At 39.7% G+C, this 21,996-nt stretch overlaps 2 protein-coding genes across 3 annotated transcripts; one reads left to right on the top strand and one right to left on the bottom strand.

The window, feature by feature from the left end:
* Positions 1–5,470: 5,470 nt before the first annotated feature.
* On the bottom strand, positions 5,471–9,645 carry LOC136208218 (uncharacterized). 2 transcript variants are annotated; one of them, XM_065999011.1, is made up of 6 exons: positions 9,370–9,645; positions 7,704–8,926; positions 6,335–7,336; positions 6,090–6,218; positions 5,961–6,020; positions 5,471–5,883 (listed from the first exon to the last, which is right to left on the bottom strand). In XM_065999011.1, the coding sequence occupies exons 2-6, from the start codon at positions 7,719–7,721 to the stop codon at positions 5,671–5,673; spliced, it is 1,422 nt and encodes a 473-aa protein (XP_065855083.1). In that variant the 5' UTR covers positions 7,722–8,926; positions 9,370–9,645; the 3' UTR covers positions 5,471–5,670. The 2 variants fall into 2 exon arrangements, with proteins under 2 accessions (XP_065855083.1, XP_065855085.1); XM_065999013.1 differs by having other exon boundaries at positions 6,335–6,992.
* A 1,139-nt stretch (positions 9,646–10,784) lies between these two features.
* On the top strand, positions 10,785–13,636 carry LOC136208209 (receptor-like protein kinase FERONIA). Its single transcript, XM_065999007.1, has one exon. It carries the CDS (start codon positions 10,925–10,927, stop codon positions 13,562–13,564), a length of 2,640 nt encoding a protein of 879 aa, XP_065855079.1. The 5' UTR covers positions 10,785–10,924; the 3' UTR covers positions 13,565–13,636.
* The last annotated feature ends 8,360 nt before the right edge of the window (positions 13,637–21,996 follow it).

Below are 21,996 nucleotides of genomic sequence, written 5' to 3'. Positions count from 1 at the left end.
TTATGTTATCATAGACATTTCATATGAAGGATTTGGGGTCACTGAGGTATTTTTCCGTCTTGAAGTTGATAGAACAGATGCTGGTTTCTTCATTTCTCAGCGTAAATATGCTCAAGATGTCCTCTCTGAGTTTGATATGACACACTGCAAGCCTTTGAAAATTCCCATGGAAGGCAATTTACATCTTACCCCAGATAAAGGCACTCCTCTCCAGACCCTTCTTCTTATCAACGCCTCTTAGGCAAACTTATATATCTGACAATCACCAGTCCAGACATTTCCTTCCTTGTGCAACTCCTTACTCAGTTTCTTCATCAACCCTCTTCAATTCATATGCAGGCTGCAAAATGCATTCTTCGATATCTTGCAGGAACTCTATCTCAGGGCATTCTCTTAGCTTCTTCTACTACTGTCCTCACAGCCTACTGTGACAATGACTGGGCTAGCTGTCCCAACACTAGAAGATCAACTACAGGTTTTTGCATCTTTTTTGGTGATTCTCCCATTTCATGGAAGGCCAAAAAGCAATCTGTTGTGTCCAGGTCCTCTGCTGAAGCTGAATACAGGGCTATGGCCCTCACTATTTGTGAGATTACTTGGCTCATATCTCTTTTGAAAGATCTGGGCATTAAGAATTTGCCTCCCACAGTTCTTAAGTGTGACAACCAGGCCGCCCTAGCCATTGCAACAAACCCAGTCCTTCATGAACGCACGAAGCATATTGAGATCGATTGTCACTATGTGCGTGATCAATTTAAGGGTGGCACTGTCACTCCGATGTATGTCTCATCTGCCGATCAAGTAGCTGACTTACTTACTAATTAAGGTTCTTTCAGTCAAGCAACACAATTATGATCTGTCCAAGCTGAGAGCAACTTCTTCATCTTCCTCCTCAGGCTGAGGGGGAGTATTAAGGGACCTCTTAGCTATTTTACCTATTTTATTGTATTTATTTGCTTTTATCTAATTTGTACTGTTAGAAACCTTCTCCTGGCATGAGACGTGTCATTTGTCTGCTAGTGAGTTTGTCTCTTTTGTTGCTTTACCTTTTTAGTCTGTAAGGGTGCTGGCAAAACCTTTCAGATGATGGAATAATATTTTCCTTATTTTCCTTCATTCTCATCTTTCTATGATATTTCTCTATATTGGATTCCTGGTATATTTTGCTCTTTACAAAAGCTAAACATAAGAAAAACGGAGATGATCATAGATATGTGGATGATTGTTAAGAAGTGTATAGTGTGTGATTATCAAGAAGCAGAATTAAAACCTGAGTCTTGAGATTGGGCAGATAAGCAAGAATAATTGATGGACTTTGAATTTCCTTTAGATGAGAAATGATCTGCTAAACTGTCAACCAAGTAACAAGTCTTGTGTAAATTTTCCAAGTCTAACAAGCTTCTTAGTTAATTTGTCACGAGTTCACATTGAGGTGAGTGAAATGAGACTTCACATCCATTATCTTTGATCAATTTTGAACAGATAAGAGGTTGTGCTTGAAATAAGGCACACATATGACATTATTGAGCACTAAACCATTTGCCAAACACACCTTCACATTCCCACATTATTGAAGAAGAATACAACAACTTAATATCCGTATTTTTTTAATAATTGCTAAAATTGACCAAATTTGTCAAAGTTCTCGTTAAAATTATTTTTGACTTTTTAAATATAAGAACATTTGATAAAGTGCTTGGTGGAGTGAACATCGATGTACTCGTTAGGGCTATTTTACATATTGTCTGTACTTTAGTATAAGCTAGTATGGTAAACTTAGCTTTTAATCCATAGGGTATTTGGTGCTATTTTGATTGTTATCATAAAAAGTATTGAGTTTAACAAGATAACTAGGACGTAATCCTAGCGTTGCTTCAGGAATTTTTCAGTATTATATGGAAGGGGAAAATATAAAAATATGCATAACATAAATAGTGAAAGAAGAGATTGATTGATATTGTATTCCAACCGAAGGCTTCCATATCATGAAATGAAGAAGAACAATATCAATTATTAGGAGGGCTCAAGGTATAATAACTGGAAAGATTGGCATATATTTGACGAAAATGTAAAGTCTATCTAATCTGTCTGTATAAGTATGAGATTAGATAAATTTCTTTAAATATGCAATATATCAATGACAGAAAGATTGGTAATATCAATGAATATCCAACCCAATCTGTAACTAACCATAAAAACAAAACAGTAAATCAAAACATACAAAACCGTAGACAAAAGCGTTGAATGGAAATTAGAGAGACAAATTGGTAAAATACTAAAATTGAAATTGATTTCAATTTAGGGTAAATTACACCCATGACTATTGAACTTTATCCATTTTAACATTGTGGTCACTGAACTTCAATTCTTAACGGTATGACCACTAAACTTTACACTTTTTTAACCCCGGTGGTCACTCAACTTTAACCAAGTCCTCAAAATAACTGTTAACGATCTCCAATGAGAATATTCAAGAATTAAAGTTGTTGAGAATGACATTTACAATGAAATCATATTTTTTATTTTCCAAAATCATATTTTTTGGAGCTTTTTCTTTCTAAAAATTCACTATCTCAAAACGAAAATTTTCAAGAATTAAAGTTCCTTAGAATATCATTAACTCTTCGATTGTTTTATTTTACCGTCAACGGTCGTTTTAAGACGTTGAGTGGCCACGGGTGTTAAAAAGTGTAAAGTTCAATGGTCATACTGTTAATAATTAAAGTTCAGTGGCTACAATATTAAATGAGTAAAGTTTAATGGCCATGGATGTAATTTACCCTTTAAATTTGTGTTTGAGCGACACCGTTTGAAAGAAGTGAAGCTAAGAACAAAAACATTGAATTAGAGGGACAAATTGATAAAACACCAAAATTGAAATTGATTTCAATTTACTGTTGAATTCCCACTTCAGCTTTAATGTCTTTTGTTTGTTTATAAGGGAAGAGTAACAACAGTGTAAATGGCGTATCTTGTACTCCGAGAGAGCACAATCCGCAAGTGGAGATATCATTGTCAAATGGGACCAAGCTGTATTATTGAAGACGAAATGACCAAGTCAACCGAAAAATCAGAGTCTTTCACATATTATCCTCTACTATCCACATAATAAATAACATGATTTAGTCAGTCCTATGAGGTTGAACCAAAACAATTAAACGATGAAGAAGATGCAATTACTCTTGTTCTTGATTCTGCTACTGCTGAATAATACTGAAGAAACATCCTGTGAGGAATCAGATCCCTGTGATCCCTCTTCTTTAGGGGGTAGCAAAATGTACATTTCTTATGGAGCTCTTGGGAGGCAGTCAATTTGCAATCAAGCTGTTTATCAGAATTGTATAAGAACTATCCGTCCAACATATCGACCTTGTAGCGTTTACACCAGATGCAGAATTTCCTAATTTACTTCAGCTTTCAATACTCATAACTACGTATCTGCTTCTATAAGAATGCCCTATTTTGTATTCATTTCATGAGTAATTCTATTATTTGTCTCAAAAGTTAATAGCATCACTGGCGATGACTGTTTTTTTTTTCTTCTTCTTCTTATTAAATTTTATTTTTATTCCTTATTAGTATTACCGCTAATGGAGCTAGAAAAATGAGTTCCATGACTACGAATGCAACAATTCCCTTTTCAGAAGTTTTACCATTTGTCTAGTTTCACGGGATAAACTTGTGTTAAGTCAAACTTCTCTCGTGTGGTGTCGAGATTTCCTCAAGTCTTTGGCGACCAACTGATAGCGTCGCTATATGCCTTCCATCAATTTATATTTTCAAGAGTATTATTGAACTTAAATCTAACATTCATAAGTCACTTTCAAATAGCATCGCGTATGAAGATTGAATGAGGTAAAGTTCAAAATCTTTAATTTCTCATTAAGGAATTAACATAACTAACTATTGCATTTATATCTAAATGCTAGGTTTGCCAATCAAGTAAACTTAATGTGCAACGAGAAAAAAAGGACAAGTGTTTTAATATCTACCATTTGATCACAACCATTGTGATGGATGGTGGAGATGTTCCTGTGAAGTAATTGAGTGTGGTTGATGCTACTATAAGCTGGTGGACTTCTTCTAAAATATACCAACATAATGAAAAAGATGAATCTGCCCTAGTTGAAGTAGAATGACAAAAACGCCATTGGACAACTTGTTTACGTGTATATGATCTTTGAAGTCTTGTGATTTGTACTTGAGTGATTTATTGAACTTTATTTCTTCTATTTTCGAGAAGGAAAGCCAAAAGGCTTTCTCCCTTTCTTCTTGTTCGTTTGAACTTCTTCTTCTTCCTCTGTAACTATCATCAAGGTTCTTCCTTTATGCTTGTATCTTCAATATCGCGCAAAAACCGTATGCATATCAAAGATTGATCTTTGTAGGAACATGTAGTATAGCCCCCAATTATAGTGTCTATAGCATCTCCCTATGGAAGCATATGCTTCTCTCTTTTCAAGGCCAATGCCCTTTTTCTAGTTCTCGATAGATTGGGGTAGATCACTTAAGCATATCGGTCTTAATGAACCGAATTGATACATAACCTATGTAGATTCGGTATTGATTTGTTAATGTTTCGAGCCGAGCTTGACCAAGATTTGACCGACTCGAGCTTTGGCGAGATTTAACCGGATTCATGATAAAAGAGTATAATAAATCGCATATAATAAGACAAAAAAAATATATTCAACACACTCCATAATTTAAAAGATAAAAAAAAAACAATCATTTGTTATGAGCGAGCTTCAAGAATAGCAGTGGCTACTTCTGGTCAGAGAAGACAAACTCATATATCATGGAGGGCCTTGTTGTCAATGTGATTGTGTATGGACACTAGTTGTTAGTACTACTATTGTGGATGAGAGAGTAGACAGAGAGATCGTGGGGAGGGAGAAGTTGATTAGTCTATAAGGTTTGTATTTTGAACTTGGGTTAAATACACCATTGGTCACTCAACTTATATGGTTGTCTCAAAATGGTCACTGAACTTCAATTTGTCTCAATAAAATCACTGAACTTTGACCTTTGTCTCAATTAGGTCACTCCGGTCATTTTTCTGGTCTGGGGTCGCCGGAATGATGACGTGTTTGATATGTCATCTTACCGGAAGTCAAAACTTTGACCAAAATGACACATGTCATCCACATCAGCGCCACTTAACTGCCACATGTCATTTTTTAATAAAAAAATATATTTTTTATAATTTTTTTTTTTTACTTTATATGAAAAAATAATAATTTTTTATCTTTAAAAATAATTTTTATTAAAAAATAATCGGAAATCACATTAATTTTTTGCTCAAAAATAACTCCATTTTATTTTTTACCTATGTGAAACTCTAAATAGGTGAATAAAAACACTAAATTATATATTTTATCTATCAATAATTGTCTTTAAACTCATCAAGACTAATCAAATAATATTTATATAAACAATAACAAAAATCTCACACATATCTACCAAAACAAAGAATTTGCTAAAAAATAACCCCATTGAATAACCTTCTGGCTTATTAAGTCAGGAAGAGTTTTTTACACAAAATATCAGCAAAATAACCTAAAAAAATTCATCTATCTGCTCAAAATTCTACCATACAAAATAACACACCAATCAATCCTATGCACAAAAAAATGTTTATGGTGGTAAAAAAAACAGTATATTATTGAGCTAATTTCTTTTCTGCTCCATATATCTTGATGCAATCTCCTTTGTGCCTTTAAACAATTTCTTTGGACGGGAGTGTAGGCCATGTATCGGACTGGCGCGAATGATCTGTATTGGATGGGGCTGTGGGGATCTCACATACTTTTTTAATGTAGGATCACATAAAATAAAATTATGAGATTCTTGGGTAGATTCAAAAGCAATTCCAGTATCAACCTACAGAGAAATCAGGGGTTAGGAACCTACCAAGTTGTATTAAGACTTACTAAACAATATAAATAGACATAATTTACCTGTGAATGAATTTTGGACACATCAATTCCTTGTGTACTGCATCCATGATCAATAGATGGCTGCTAGTGGTAAAAAATTATGTGTGAACATTATAAAAATATCTTATGAACATAATTAATTTACATTACCTGCGTTCTATTTTCAGATATATTTGGAGCATTCGTCCTTTGTGTTGTCTCGGTGTTTCGACCAACATTAGTCTCGGTGTTTCGACCAACATTCGAACTATATGTTGTCTCACTGTTTTGACCAATAGTCTATCCAATAAGCAAAAACATAAGTCAATTTAATAGAATTATATGAATCTAAGTCAATATTTTGTCCAAAATTTTGAAATTTATACCTATGATGCCATTTTACATCGTACTCGCACCTTTTTACCACCAGCTGCATGATGTCTTTTATTGTGACCTTCCTTTCCACACATACTGCATCTCATCTTGATCAAACCTCTCTTACTCAACTTATTTGAAATACCAACATCAACAATGTCATCCTCTCTTGCTTGGTTGTTTGCATTCCTTCTTGATTCTTTAGCTTTCTCAATTTCTTCTGGATCTTTCCTGCGTGCTGTCTTCTTTCTCCCTCTTTTCCTCTTTATCTCCGGTGGTGGAAACAACCACCCTGGATTTTCAACTTCAGGCCCCAATTCTTCACTGTTTGTCAGGTTAATGTAGTTACTGTACATCTCCATAAATGTAGACACATGGTAGCACTCAGACACAAAATCTTCCACTCTTTGATTGTTGTGTCTTATACTACATATTGCATGACTACAAGGCAAACCAGTCAATTGCCACCTTCTACACGTGCATGTCTTTTCTTCGAGGTTAACAATATAAGGTCCACCAGGAGCAGTGACCGAAACTTGCGGTCCACTTGAAAATTCTGGCTGATGGTATGCAGCAATGTCAATTAACTTGTTAAGTTTCACTTGCACCTTCGGACATATTTTGCCTTTGTATTTCTCCATCTGATCCTTTTTCCTCTTCACCCTTCGCATGATCTTTACTTTCACCGCTTCATTCAAACTGATTATAGGCAGTCCACGAGCATCCAAAATATACTTATTGAAACACTCACATAGATTATTTAACAACATATCACAGTGTGTGTGTGTCCTAAAATAGGCTCTAGTCCAACTGTAAGTTGGTCTATCAGGATGCAACAACCACTCATATGCCTCTATGTTTTTAGCTTTCAGAGCTTCAAGGGCTCTATTAAACTTTTGAACATAACTTGCCCTTGCGCAGTTCCATAATAAGTCTTTAAGTATCTTCCCTCTGAAACGCTCCCTAAAGTTAGTGTATATGTGGCGTACACAGTGACGATGCTCGGCTTCGGGAAATAAATCATGAACAGCCCGTATTAACCCCTACAATACCAATGACATCATTATATTATACTACCTCCGTTTCATATTACATGTCTTTTTAGAGACTATTTTTTGTTTCATATTACATGTCATTTTATATGATCAGTACGCGTTCAGTCATCTTTTTTCCTGCTATAAAACGTGAGTTTATAAAAAATTAATTAGCATAATGTACTTATTATAGGATAAATAAATAGTGGAATCAATAAATAGAAGGCAATAATGTTTTTCCTCTAATATCCTTAATTTCTATGCAACTCTCTAAAACGACATGTAATATGAAACAGATGGAGTAACACATATGGAAATAACACTTATGGCAAGAAACGTAATAGAAATTGAACATATGACATAATATAACTATTACCTTCTGGCCATCACTCATGAATGTTATTCTAGAGTCATTGAACAAATTCAAGTCTTGTTCAAGCAAATCTAGGAACCAAGTCCAAGTGTCAGTACTCTCAGTCGTTACCACAGCCTAAGCAATTGGGTAGATGCAGTCATTAGGATCAATGGTCACAACAGACAATAGTTGACCTCCATAAGTTCCTTTAAGGAAACACCCATCAATACATACCAGTGGTCTTCCAGATTTTTTGAACCCTTCCTTTAATGGATTCAAACACATATAAAATCGACTAACAACCCCCATATCTCTTCGAACCTGAACGGTTGATCCTGGATTAGTCTGTTCAATATCTCATTGATAGTTAAGAAGCTTCGAGTATTGTTCCTTCTCTTCACCTCGAATCCACTTCTTCGCAAATTCCTTTACCCGGTAAGCAATTTGTCTAGTGATCGTGTACGTTGTATCTCTTTGAACAGCAACGATAATTCCATTGAGTGACCAATCGATGTCATTTTTGAATTGGTCATAATATTTATTTGCCAACCATTCTGCATTTGCAAACCTATTTTTGAACACTTTACTGCATGTGTGCTTCAAGTTTAATGCTCTAATTTGCACCGTATGATCATTAGGATCTTTTCTATTCACCTTAGAAGCATAGATTCTGAACTTGCATGTTTGTTCATTAGTGTCATTGCGACAAGTGGGTATGCATCTTTCACTATCATTGGTTTTAAACAGAAGTTGAAATCTATTTTTTATTGACCAATTCCTAACAGCAGTCTTGAATTCCTTAAAGTTCCCAAACAGCATACCCAATTCAAATGCCGGATCATAACAATCTCGTTGTATGTTGAACTCGCTGAACTTAGGCCTCTGTTCTTCATCTGAATCTGATCCAGTGTGCAACTCATCAGATTGTGCATAATCTGTATCTCCATCAGAAACATCATCAAAAATTATAGGCCTCTTCCCTTTACTTTTATCTACTTTGTATGGCCTTCCAATTGATGTGGTTGTAATTCCTACCCCATCTCTATCATTCTTCTTCTTCGCTATTTCTTGTACCACTTCGTTGTAGTCGTCATCCCCGTATGGGATGTCATAGTCATCATCCACAAATTCATCGTTATCTTCTTCGGCACCAAGAGTACCACCTTCACTTTCATGTCTTCCTTCGTTCCCCATTTCAGTCCCCTCTTCGCACATGTCTCCAGGCACTTGGATTGGAACTTCAACTTCAATTAGATCGAAAACAAAAAATTGATAAGCTATAAGACGTTACAAACAGCTAATTATACAAATTAGAAACACCAAACAACATAAATGATTGAAGATTTTCCCTTGCATCAAAGAAAAACAATTAAAGTAAAACAAACACATGAGACAATCCAAAACAGGTATGAAAACATCAAATTGAAAAAAAAACGCATAAGCCACATAATAGGTTTCAAAGTAAACAACTGGGAGAATATATGATACTAAATTATGAAATGTGTATAAAAATGATATATAATGGTGGTTCAGTTCCTTAAACTTTTGAACATAACTTGATTCACAAAATTAAACCCACCATTATATATGAAATCAAACCCAAAAGCTGAAAAATCACGGTTTAATGGTGGTTCAGTTCCTTCTAATTAATTATTTATTCACAAATTATATTCGAACAATCACATACCAGTTGTTTGGTTTTTTTCCATCGCTTCCTCCAAAAACTTAGAAACCGAACTTCACCAACGGAAATCTTGAAAGCAGTCTGACGTTGGCTATCAGAACTGACTGGCGTTTGGGAATGGAAGAATATGAACAAACTTGAGGGGCGGAATACTTAAAAGCATTCCAGTGTTGGTGTTGGAATCGTAATGGTTAGGGTGAGAAGAGGAGAATGTTCTGGATTTTGAGAATGAAGAAGTCTAAGGGTTTTTCTTTCTTTTTTTGAGAATCTAGAATTAGAATCATAAGTTATCGAATTAGTGTTAATGTGATTTTAACTCTAATTATATTTAGATAATTTTGGAAGAGTTAAAAGTTAAAAAAAAAATTCATAAAAAAGACATGTGGCAGCCAGTTGGCAGTGACGTGGCAGCCACATGTCATTAGTAAGATGACATGTTGGACACGTCATCATTCCGGCGACCTCAGACCAGAAAAATGACCGGAGTGACCTAATTGAGACAAAGGTCAAAGTTCAGTGATTTTATTGAGACAAATTGAAGTTCAGTGACCATTTTGAGACAACCATGTAAGTTGACTAACCAATGGTGCATTTAACCCTTTTGAACTTTGAATTCCTAAAGCAGCCTTATTGCTCCGTCTCTTCTGAAAGACATTTTTACCCCTAATTATTACCTTTTAGCCCCAAATAAAGAATTTATCATGTTCTTATTCGTCATTTTACACAAACAGTAATTAATAATCAGTTAAGTTTTACTAAACAAGTTTACACAATTTAGTCAAATCGGCTAACTAAAAAGATAATAAGCTAATAACTAATGTAATGAGCTACCAGCTAACAATTAATAGTTATTTGACAAATAAGGTCTAAATCATAGTGAGTCAATTGTTGATTTCTAAATGAATTAAGAACCTCGAGGGGCTGTCGGGATTTTTAGAACCTCGAGGGGTTTTGCTCGGGGTTGTTTCGCATTCGGAATCAACTCGGCTTCCGCTCACGTGACAGAATTAAAAGCAGTAATTCTCGCAATGGATATTACTATGAAGGGTTGACACCGTCTTTGGATCGAATCGGACTCCACATATGTCATCGGCTTGTTAAAGGAACGTTCGGTTATAGTCCCATTGTCACCATATTTCTGTCATTCTTTTATTTTATATGATCGTTATAGTTTAGCTCACGTTTGTGTTTTCTAGACTGATTTTCAATAAGATCTTTGGGCTGTTGGTGCGGGTTTAGGATACAGGGTGCCAACCTGATTGGGATGTCGGCTTCTAAACTCGCTCTGTTCCCAAAAAAAAAAAAAAAAAATTTATATATATATATATATATGAAGAGTTTGATCCGTGACTTTAATAGTTTGAGGACCTAAGTATAGTTTTAAACTCATATTTGATGACTTTTAAATCTTACCGTGAGTAATGGTTTAGAAAACCAAAAAGTCAGTTGATAGTGTGATTTTTGTAAGTATCTTTCCTTCTACCGATAGATTGACAATGTGATATCCAAACTAAATGCGACTTTTCTGTGGCCTGCTTTCAAAGTTGTTCTTACGGTGATGTATCCCAGCAATCATCTATGTATCTGCCTGCTTCTTCTTCTTCTTCACCTCCTCCCCCTTATCACCACCGTTACAAATTCTCTGGCATACACAGCCACCGATCTTATACTCCTCAACTGTGGCGCATCTTCTAGGTCCACTTCACTTGACGGACGATACTGGGATGCCGATGCCACTTCCAAATTTCTTCCTTCTAACTCCGAGACCACATCAATTTCCCTTCAACTCACTAAACAACATCCATCCATCTCCCAAGTTCCATATACGACTGCTCGTTTTTTCAATTCAACATTCACCTACACCTTTCCTGTCTCCCCTGGCCCAAAATTCCTACGACTCTACTTCAATCCTGCTGCTTCTTACTCCAATTTCAACACATCTGAATCCCTTTTCTCCGTTAAGGCCAACAATTACACGCTCCGATCAGCAACTCAGCCTCCGTTTGAACATGGTATGAGAGAGTTTATAATCACAGTAGGAGAAAATCAAAGTCTTAATTTGACATTTAATCCATCTCTAAATTCTTCTGCCTTCATAAACGGTATAGAAATTGTTTCTATCCCTGACGATCTTTATACACGCAGTAACATTCCATTGAAATTTGTTGGGAGCAATTACCTTTTCTATTTGGATAGCAGTTACGCTTTTGAAACTGTTTACCGGATGAACGTTGGTGGAGCATATATTGATAGCATATATGATACAGGAATGTACAGGACATGGGTTCAAGATTCGGATTATATCTATGGTGCAGGACTTGGATTGGTGTCTAAAAGTTCTGATAATGTTTCGATAAAGTATACAAGTAGTACACCTGCTTTCGTTGCTCCGGAATTGGTATATAGTACCATTCGATCAATGGGTAGGAATCCGATGCTTAATCTGAATTACAATCTCACCTGGGTATTTTCTGTTGATTCTGGGTTTAATTATCTTGTTCGCCTTCACTTTTGTGAGACTCGATTAGAGGTCAATGTTTCTAATACCGTGGTATTTTCCATATTCATCAACAACCAAACAGCAGAGGAGCAAACAAATGTGATTTACTTGACTGGCGGTACGTATATTCCGATGTACAAAGATTATGTGGTTTGGGTACCAAAAGGAAGTTTATGGATTGCACTACATCCATTCACCGATATTATCCCAAAACCGAGTACGAATGATGCATTCTTGAACGGTTTAGAGATAATTAAGTTGAATAATTCAGTCGGAAGTTTAGCAGGATCCAATCAAAATCCTCCACGAATTGCAGTTCCTTCAGTTTCACCAAGTTCTGAAGAAAACAGCAAAATGAAAAGCAAATTAGGTCCTGTGAAAGTAATTAAAGTTGTTGGATTTCTGTTTTGTGGTATATTAGTACTATCTGTTTCTGTTGTTACTTTGTTCTTTATATGTAAGCAGAGGAGACTAAATGCCTCTGCTGCTAAGAGCATTAAGGCAAAGTCCTTTCAGCTCCGAACCTCTGCTGCTTGTAACCATTTTCGTCAATTCTCCATATTTGAGATCGAAGTTGCAACAGCCACATTTGATGATGAATTTGTGATTGGCTCCGGGGGGTTTGGAAATGTTTATAAAGGCTTAATTGACGATGGTGTCACTCTGGTAGCTATAAAGCGCTTACATTCATCATCAAAACAAGGAGCTAAAGAGTTCCGAACAGAGATTCAGCTGCTCCCACAACTTCGCCACCAACATCTGGTATCTCTTATAGGATATTGTGATGATCCGGGTGAGATGATACTCGTCTACGAATATATGCAGCGTGGAGCACTCCGTGATCATCTATACAAGACCAAGAACCCTCCTCTTCCATGGAAGAAGAGGCTTGAAATGTGCATCGGAGCTGCACGAGGACTGCATTACCTCCATACAGGCGCGAAGCACCCAATCATTCACCGGGATGTCAAGTCAATGAACATATTAGTCGACGAGAATTGGGTGGCCAAGGTTTCAGACTTCGGTCTATCTCGGATGGGACCGACGAGTGAGTCGCAAACCCATGTCAGCACAGTAGTGAGGGGTAGCTTTGGGTATGTTGATCCAGAGTATTACCGTAGGCAGCACCTCACTGAAAAATCTGATGTGTACTCTTTTGGAGTGGTTTTGTTTGAAGTGTTGTGTGGCAGGCCTCCAGTGATCCCAGGGCTGCCGAGAGAGCAAGTGAATCTGTGTGATTGGGGTAGAATGTGCTACAGAAGAGGTGTTCTTGGTCAGATAATGGACCCCAATTTGGTGGGAGATATTGACCCTGTGTGCCTGGTGAAGTTTGGTGAGATTTGTGATAGTTGCGTGCGTGATCAAGGAACAGAAAGGCCAACAATGGGTGATGTAGTAATGGAGCTTGAAATGGCATTGCATTTGCAAGAAACTGCGCAAAGTAACAGGATTAGAGGCAGCGAGGTGGTAGAGGTGGAGCAGGAAAGTGAAAGTCCATTTTTGATGCCAAGAGAAGCCGCTCCTGATAATGATGATGATGATGACCACGACGAAGATTTGTTTAGTGGTTCATGCGGAGAAAAGGGGGATTTAGGAAGCACGTTTAGTAGCGGGGGAAGGAGTCTTGCACAATCTGATGCTGAGAGGTTCAGGTCTCACACTGTGTTCTCTGAACTTGGGAATCACAAAGGAAGATGAAGAAATGTTACAAACTAGAGTTGATAATGTTTTTTTTTGTTTTTCTGCTGTACATAGGAGTTTCTTACATCATCATCAAGTGTTTGGAAAATTATTATTTAAGATATACTATTGAGCAACCAGAAACAATAATCTATGAAATACTTGTGTTGAATGATAAAAAAAAGAAGAATAAGAAATGCTTATGTGTTGCATTTCTATGTATATGTGTATATCTTAGCATTATGTTGTCAAATTTATGTGTACTTACTGTAGTTATTGATTGATTTTTATCTGCAGATTGCTAGCAAAGTGAAATGGTGCTGACTAATTGCATTTAATATATTATTTGTTGGCTGCTCTATTGACAAAGAAAACAGAGGCGGAGTTTATGGAGCTCAAACTTGAACAGATTCGACAGAATTTACATGTTCAACAGTTTTTTCCTAAGTGAATAAAAAGTCGAGTTCCATTCTCTAAAGCTAAATCTGTGATGCGGACATCCTAACTGGGATCACTGATCACGCGCGTCCTGGCGGATCCTTAGATGGCGGACGGATCCTCAGACATCACATCCACGGAGGTGGTACCTAGGAGGGCGGATCCCAAGAACATACGAGCGGGGCGGATCTAAGAGTACACAAGGAGGCGTATCAACAACTGACCAGGGGAGGATCCTCAGGCTACTCCTGGGCGGATCTCCAGGTTTACTTTCTCCCGAAGGAATTCACCAACAACCCTGACAATCCGTACTTGTACCTTTGTACTGAATTGTCGGGGCGTATCACCTATTTTACCCTTTTGTTGGTAACCTTAGTGTAACCCTAGTAGGGGTAGTCCTCGTCTTTTGTTATCATTAGGGGAAGTATTTAAACCCCCATTTTTGTAAGGATTAGACAACTTTTTATCAATCAAAATCATTCTCTTTGAGAACCTAAGGTTTATACCTTGTTTATTGGGATTCACTCCTTCTAGTTTAGCTAGAGAAGAACCTTTTTGTTGGTTTACGATTAAAACTTTCATTTATCGCTTTCAATCTGTATCAGTTGGTATCAGAGCCGATCGTTTCCTGACCCGAAACTTCTTTTGGCAATGGTTCAACCCCGACAACCGCAAGATTCTATGGAAGCCAGCGACCGGAGATATGAGGAGCTGAGAGAGCACCTCGCGGAACAAATCCAGGCCAGCATCGAGCGGCAGAAGCAAACCGACCAACGGTTCCAGGAGTTAACCACTTCCCTGGAAAACCTCAGACTGGAGGTCCGTGCCTTGGTCAGACCAGCCGCCGGAGAGTCAGGCCAGAGGAAGGAAGGAGTCCTTGAACAACGACCCCAAAGGCAACCCACACCACCCAGATTTCCATTGGCAAATGTCCAACTTCCACGAATGGGTCCTAGGGATCCTGAGGTAAGAAGACCCGACTTTGTTCTTGTTCATAATGCTGATAGTGATAGTGATGACTTTGAAGATATTGGGGATGATGGTGCCTTTCGGACTATGAGGGATGTTGGTCCGGTTGACAACAGACGTGTGGGCGTTGCTAGGACAAACCAAGATCTAGGAAACTTTGATAGAGATGATGCCTTTAAGCTAAAAATAGACTTACCGTCTTTCGGAGGCGAACTGGATATAGAGGGATTCTTAGACTGGTTATCGGAAGTGGAACGTTTCTTTGAGTATGCTGGGATTCCTGATGAGAGGAAAGTAAGGCTGGTGGCGTATCGCTTGAAGGGTGGCGCATCAGTTTGGTGGGATCAGATGAGGGAAGAAAGAAGAAGAGGGGGCAGAGATCCGATTAGATCTTGGCTACGGATGAAGACGATGTTGAGGGAGCGGTTCTTACCGCCGGATTATGAACAGTATATTTTTAGCTCCTACAGGGGATGCTCTCAGGGGACCCGAAGTGTCCATGAATATACTTCAGAGTTCTTGAGGCTTTCGGCAAGGGCCAACTTGTCAGAAACTGAAAGCCAAAAGACCTCTAGGTATCTCGAATGGTTGAGATACAACATCTAGGATCGTATTGGCACACAGATGGTGGTTCGGGTGCAAGATGCCAGGAATTTAGCCCTCAAGGCTGAATCCCAACTAACCGGGAGATCCAGGAGATCCGCCACTGTTGAGTATACGCCTAGAGGAGGAGGCAATGTGAAGCCCTCTGACAAAGGCAAACAGGTGGCGAGTGCTAGTGGGGCAAAGTTTAGCAACGTTGGAAGAGGATCTGGGGGAGATACTAGGCCTTACAAGGAGGTACCCATACCACCTAAGAGCAACAACCCGTACGCCAGGCCAACCCCTTTTAAATGTTTCAGGTGCAATGAGCCAGGCCATAGGTCCAACGAGTGTCCTAGGCGGAAGAGCGCCAACATAGTGGAAAGATATGAAGATGATTATGAAGAGGGGGAAGAAGTGTTTTGTGAACCCTTAGGGGAATACGATGACGAGGCGGATGAGGAGAGACACGCCATTCATGTGATACGGCGATTATTAGTCTCCAGCCGGGTAGAGGGCGATCAGAGGCACCAACTATTCAGGACCCGCTGTCTTGTGAACAGTGGGCGATGCAACGTAATAATTGATAGTGGTAGCCAGGAGAACATTGTGAGCAGCAGCGCCGTTCGGAAATTTGGATTGTTGGCGGAGGCGCATCCTGAACCCTACAGAGTTGGATGGATCAAGGATGTGGGTGAACCCAGAGTGACCCAGAAGTGTAAGGTCCCTATTGAGATCGGGGAGTATAGGGATAAAGTCTGCTGTGACGTGGTCGATATGGATGTCTGCCACCTATTATTGGACAGACCATGGCAATATGATAATGACGCCATCCATGCCGGAAGAAGGAACACTTATAGATTTATGAAGGATGGGGTGAAGTTCGTACTTACGCCAATGATGAGAGAACCAAAGGCCGATGAGAAGTCTACCTTGGTGGTCTGCCCCACACACAAATCATTCGTTAGCAATTGTGAGGAGAGCCAGATGGTGTATGTTGTGATGGTGAAGGCGAATCACGAATCCTCCCAAAGGGGCGAAAGGGAGATGCCGAATGAAGTGACCCGCCTACTTGGCGAATATCAAGATCTATTCCCTGAAGAGCTGCCAAGTGGGTTACCACCTTTGAGGGACATCCAACATCATATCGATCTTGTGCCTGGGGCTAGCTTACCAAGCCTCCCACATTATCGAATGAGCCCGAAGGAGAATGACATCATGAGACAGAAAGTGCAAGAACTCATCGAGATGGGATACGTTAGGGAGAGCATGAGTCCTTGCGCCGTTCCAGCTTTACTTACACCCAAGAAGGATGGGTCTTGGTGGATGTGTGTTGACAGCAGGGCCATTAACAAGATCACCATCAAATACAAGTTCCCAATCCCAAGGTTGGAGGATATGCTGGATCAGCTTGGCGGATCCAAAGTCTTCTCCAAGATTGACCTCAGGAGTGGCTATCATCAAATACGGGTTCGAGCTGGGGATGAGTGGAAGACTGCTTTCAAGACCCGAGATGGATTGTATGAGTGGTTAGTAATGCCATTCGGGATGACTAACGCCCCCAGTACATTTATGAGGCTGATGAATCAGGTGCTCCGCCCGGTAATTGGCAAATTGGTAGTTGTGTATTTTGATGATATTTTGATTCATAGACAGACCTTGGCAGAACATGTGGAGCACTTGCGGACAATATTTGACCTGTTAAGGAAACACCAGCTATACGCCAACACTAAGAAGTGTGATTTTGTCATGGAGAGCCTGGTTTTCCTTGGGTTCGTGGTCAGTGGCGATGGAGTCCAAGTTGATGGGGAGAAGGTAAGAGCTATCCGAGAATGGCCTACTCCGAGGAACGTGGGGGACATCAGGAGTTTTCATGGGCTAGCAACCTTTTATCAGTGATTCATTAAAAACTTCAGTTCCATAGTCGCCCCATTGACAGAATGTTTGAAGAAGGGAAGGGGTTTCGAGTGGGCGGATGCCCAAGAGGAGAGCTTCGCCCTGATCAAGGAAAAGTTGAGTACAGCGCCCGTGCTAGCGTATCCCAATTTTGATAAACTGTTCGAGGTTGAGTGTGATGCCAGTGGAGTTGGGATTGGTGGTGTCCTGATGCAAGAAAAGAGGCCCATTGCGTATTTCAGTGAGAAGCTCTGTGAGGCAAGGCAAAAGTGGGCCACGTATGATCAAGAATTTTATGTTGTAGTAAGGGCGTTGAAAGTGTGGGAACATTACTTGGTGGGGAAAGAATTCATCCTCTACACTGACCATCAAGCTCTCAAGTACCTGGGAAGTCAGAAGCAACTTCGAAGCTCCATGCATGCCCGGTGGTCCGCCTTCATAGATAAGTTCCCCTATAAGCTTATCCATAAGGCTGGAAAACAGAACAAGGTGGCGGACGCCTTGAGTCGAAGGGTGTCACTAATAAAGACAGTAAATCTGGAGACCGATTGTTTTGAACACATCCGAGGAGAATACTTGGCGGATCTTGATTTTGGCAGTATTTGGGAAAAGTGTCAGCACTAGCATGGGGATGGGGCGTATCACCTGATGGATGAGTATCTCATGAGGGGCAACCAACTTTGTTTACCCTGCACTTCCATCCGCGAGAAGGTTGTTCGTGATCTACATGGCGGATCCCTGGGAGGGCATTTTGGGCGATACAAGACATATGAAGCAGTGAGTTCCCGTTATTTCTGGCCTAAGATGAGGAGAAATCAGAAATTAAAGGCTAAGGCGGATGAGCACCGCAGGGACCTACAGTTTGAAGTTAGGGATGAGGTTATGGTATACTTGGGCAAAGAGAGACTCGCCAACGCCCCAAGCAGCAAGCTTCGGCCTAGGAAATACGGGCCATATAAGGTCACCAAAAAGGTCAACGCCAATGCCTATCACATAGCATTGCCGAATTGGCTTGGTAAAATCTCACCAGCGTTCAACATCCGTGACCTTAGCCCGTGGAAGCCGGATGGCCCTTTGAAGTTCAACAAGGACGAATCAGTGTCGAAATCTTTTAAAGAAGGAGAGAATGATGCGGACATCCTAACTGGGATCACTGATCACGCGCGTCCTGGCGGATCCTTAGATGGCGGATCCTCAAACATCACATCCACGGAGGTGGTACCTAGGAGGGCGGATCCCAAGAACATACGAGCGGGACGGATCTAGGAGTACACAAGGAGGCGTATCAACAACTGACTAGGGGAGGATCCTCAGGCTACTCCTGGGCGGATCTCCAGGTTTACTTTCTCCCGAAGGAATTCACCAACAACCCTGACAATCCGTACATGTACCTTTGTACTGAATTGTCGGGGCGTATCACCTATTTTACCCTTTTGTTGGTAACCTTAGTGTAACCCTAGTAGGGGTAGTCCTCGTCTTTTGTTATCATTAGGGGAAGTATTTAAACCCCCATTTTTGTAAGGATTAGACAACTTTTTATCAATCAAAATCATTCTCTTTGAGAACCTAAGGTTTATACCTTGTTTATTGGGATTCACTCCTTCTAGTTTAGCTAGAGAAGAACCTCTTTGTTGGTTTACGATTAAAACCTTCATTTATCGCTTTCAATCTGTATCAATTTGTCATTCATATAAAAACATTGTTGTAATTCCAAGAATAATTTGTCGAGACAGAGTTTACCAAAACTCTTTTAGAATTGCAGTTGGAAGTAATCAATAATTCAATATAACAAATCAACGAAAAGAACACGCAAGCATTTACCCTGGTTCGGTTATAAACAACCTACTCCAGCTTCTGATCTTCACTATCAACGAATATGCAAATCAATACAACCCTGAGAAACCCTAGATTTATCTCAATTCCTATTTCTTGCTCTCAATAAGAATTCTCTGTAATTCTATTTCTTTCTTGTTTTACAACACAATAAAAGTATTCTATATTTTACAACTCAACTAACTCTTTATTTATACACAAAATAAAACTAAATCTTAACCACCTAAACAATAGGAGATGTTGAGATCAAATTATAACAAATATAAAATGGCATAATTAAACAAAACAATGCGGAATTGAAGATAAAACCTTTGAAGAAATGAAATTGAAAACTTACTAATTTTAGAAACTGAAATTGCAATACAAAATGGAAGATCAAGTTTGCAATTGGAAAGGTTTTTTTTTTTGGTAGGAAAGGAAAGAAAAAAACAAACAAACAAAACAACTCAACCCGGGATCAGCCTAGGAAAACTGACCCCCACCACATCCTCTAAGATCAAAGAAGAAATGAAGCCCGGTGGAGAAGAAAAGGTAGAAAGACCCAACAAACCAGAGTGCCATTCCATTGCAAGACGGTCCGCGATGCGGTTCTGCTCCCTATAAATATGAACAAACTTAATAGACTCAAAGGAGGACCCAATCCTTTTAATGCCTTTAATAATATTCAAGCTATTCCGGCAAACAGACTTGCCCTCAGAAATCATTTTAACCGCTTCTTGGTTATCTGACTCAACCAGAAGCTTCTTCACCCCTAGATCCTTAGCCAGCTTCAGGCCAGAGAGAATCCCCCAAAGCTCTGCAGAAAAGGAAGTACCAATACCCAAATTCTGAGAGAAGCCAGAAACCCACCTGCCTCCATCGTCTCTAAGGACCCCTCCTGCAGCAATTCTCCCGTCTCTCAAACAAGAACCATCAGTGTTGAGCTTAACCACACCTTCACTCGGGCTACACCAGCCTAAAAGATTGACCTCCTTCCTCTGAACCACCCTAGCTAAGGTGTCCTCACCAAAACTCTCAACCCAGGTACTAATCTTCTTAGAAAAGAAATCAAGGACATTTGGCATAGAAACCACTCCTCCTCCAAAGATCTCCTCGTTCCGCCACCTCCAAATCTGATGGCACACCGCCACAAAAAGAAGAACACCTTGATTCCCAGGCAGAAGAATCCCATTAATACCATCAACAAACCAATTATTTTCAGAATGGGCTAAAAAGGAAGGAAGCACATCCCTAGGGAGAATTCTTCTCTAAACCTCTAAACTTTTCTCACAATCCCTGAGAGCATGGCACAACGTCTCCTCAAACCCTCTGCATCTGCCACAGGCTCCAGAATCCACCAGGTGCCTCCTTTTTCTATCCGAGTTAGTAAGCAACCTATTCCTAGCCCCAAGCCACAGGAAGTTCCTAATGTGGTATGGTACTTTCAAGCCCCAAATCGTCTTCTACACCTCTGGGGAAGAAGAATCCAAACCCTGATAGAATGCCTGAAAAGCAGATTTACACGAATAGGCCCCATTGTTTGTCAGCGCCCAACAGTAACTATCCTGATCCTCAATTTGATTACTAATGTGAACCCCTCTAATAGAAAGGAGCGATTCCAGACTGAGGTAAGAATCAAATTTATCCCAAATCCACTCACCCTCAGAATCCACAACATCAGCAATCCTCCAGTCCTGAACGTCCAACGGAGGCAAGGAAGTACAAACCTCCAATAAAGGCTTCTTACCTACCCAAATATCCTTCTAGAAACTGATGGACCTGCCATTACCCACATTCCACCCAATCCCAGAACAAAATTCAGCAAACACAGCACTAATGCCTTTCCAAAGAAAGGAACAATTAACCACTCTCTCCTTAGCTCCCCCCCCCCCCCCCCGAACACCTTATCCTTCTGGTACTTCCCGCATAAGAGCTGGACCCAAAGAGCTGTAGGACACTGCCACATTCGCCACAGGAGTTTCATTAATAAGACTTTATTATTATCTTTAGCTTTCCTAATGCCCAGACCTCCTGAATCTTTAGGCTGACAAACCTCACTCCAAGGCACAAGATGGATCTTTCTCCCCTCCTCAGCTTCCCCCCACAGGAACCTACAGTTAATTTTATCAAGATCTTTAAGCACAGGATCCGGAAGATGACAAGCCTGCATAATATGATTGGGAGTCGCACAATTAACAGATTGAATTAATGTAAGGCGGCCAGCGAGAGAGAGAGTCTTGGCTTTCCACGTGGCACACTTCATATTAGCTTTATCCAAAGTATCTTTAAAAGACACCTTAGACACTCTCTCACTGTGGAGGGGAATACCCAGATACTTCCCTAGGGAGCCAGTCAGAGGAATACCCGACAGATCACTTAACCTTTTACAGACTCTCTGGTTCATATTTTTAGAGCACATCATCCTAGACTTCTGGACATTAAGCTTCTGCCCAGAGGCCGAACAGAAACAATCAAGAATATCCATAATAACACTCAACTGCTCCTCATTACCTTCCAGGAAGATTAGGACATCATCTGCAAAGAATAAGTGAGTAACCTGGGGACAGAAACTATTGATAGCCACTGGGTGGAAATTCCCATTATCAATAGCATCTTGAATCAGATGAGACAACCTCTCCATAGCAATAACGAAAAGGAAGGGACTCATTGGGTCACCCTGACGGATACCCCGGCCCGGAGAGAATTCCTCCGACATATCACCATTAATCATAACTTGAAAAACAGGAGAAAAG

The sequence above is a fragment of the Euphorbia lathyris genome, chromosome 1 (assembly GCF_963576675.1).
Source record: "Euphorbia lathyris chromosome 1, ddEupLath1.1, whole genome shotgun sequence".
NCBI lineage: Eukaryota > Viridiplantae > Streptophyta > Magnoliopsida > Malpighiales > Euphorbiaceae > Euphorbia > Euphorbia lathyris.
The sequence above is the reverse complement of the archived record's forward strand: the minus strand, read 5'-3'. Positions and strand labels throughout refer to the sequence as shown.

Excerpts from the sequence above, each read along its gene's own strand:
- LOC136208218 (XM_065999011.1), bottom strand. Across the intron at positions 6,219-6,334 it reads ATGCAGCTGGTGGTAAAAAG|ACTATTGGTCAAAACAGTGA; the intron begins GTGCGAGTACGA and ends CTTATTGGATAG. Across the intron at positions 5,884-5,960 it reads TGTCCAAAATTCATTCACAG|GTTGATACTGGAATTGCTTT; the intron begins GTAAATTATGTC and ends ATTTCTCTGTAG.
- LOC136208209 (XM_065999007.1), top strand. The coding sequence starts at position 10,925 with ATGTATCCCAGCAATCATCTATGTATCTGCCTGCTTCTTCTTCTTCTT.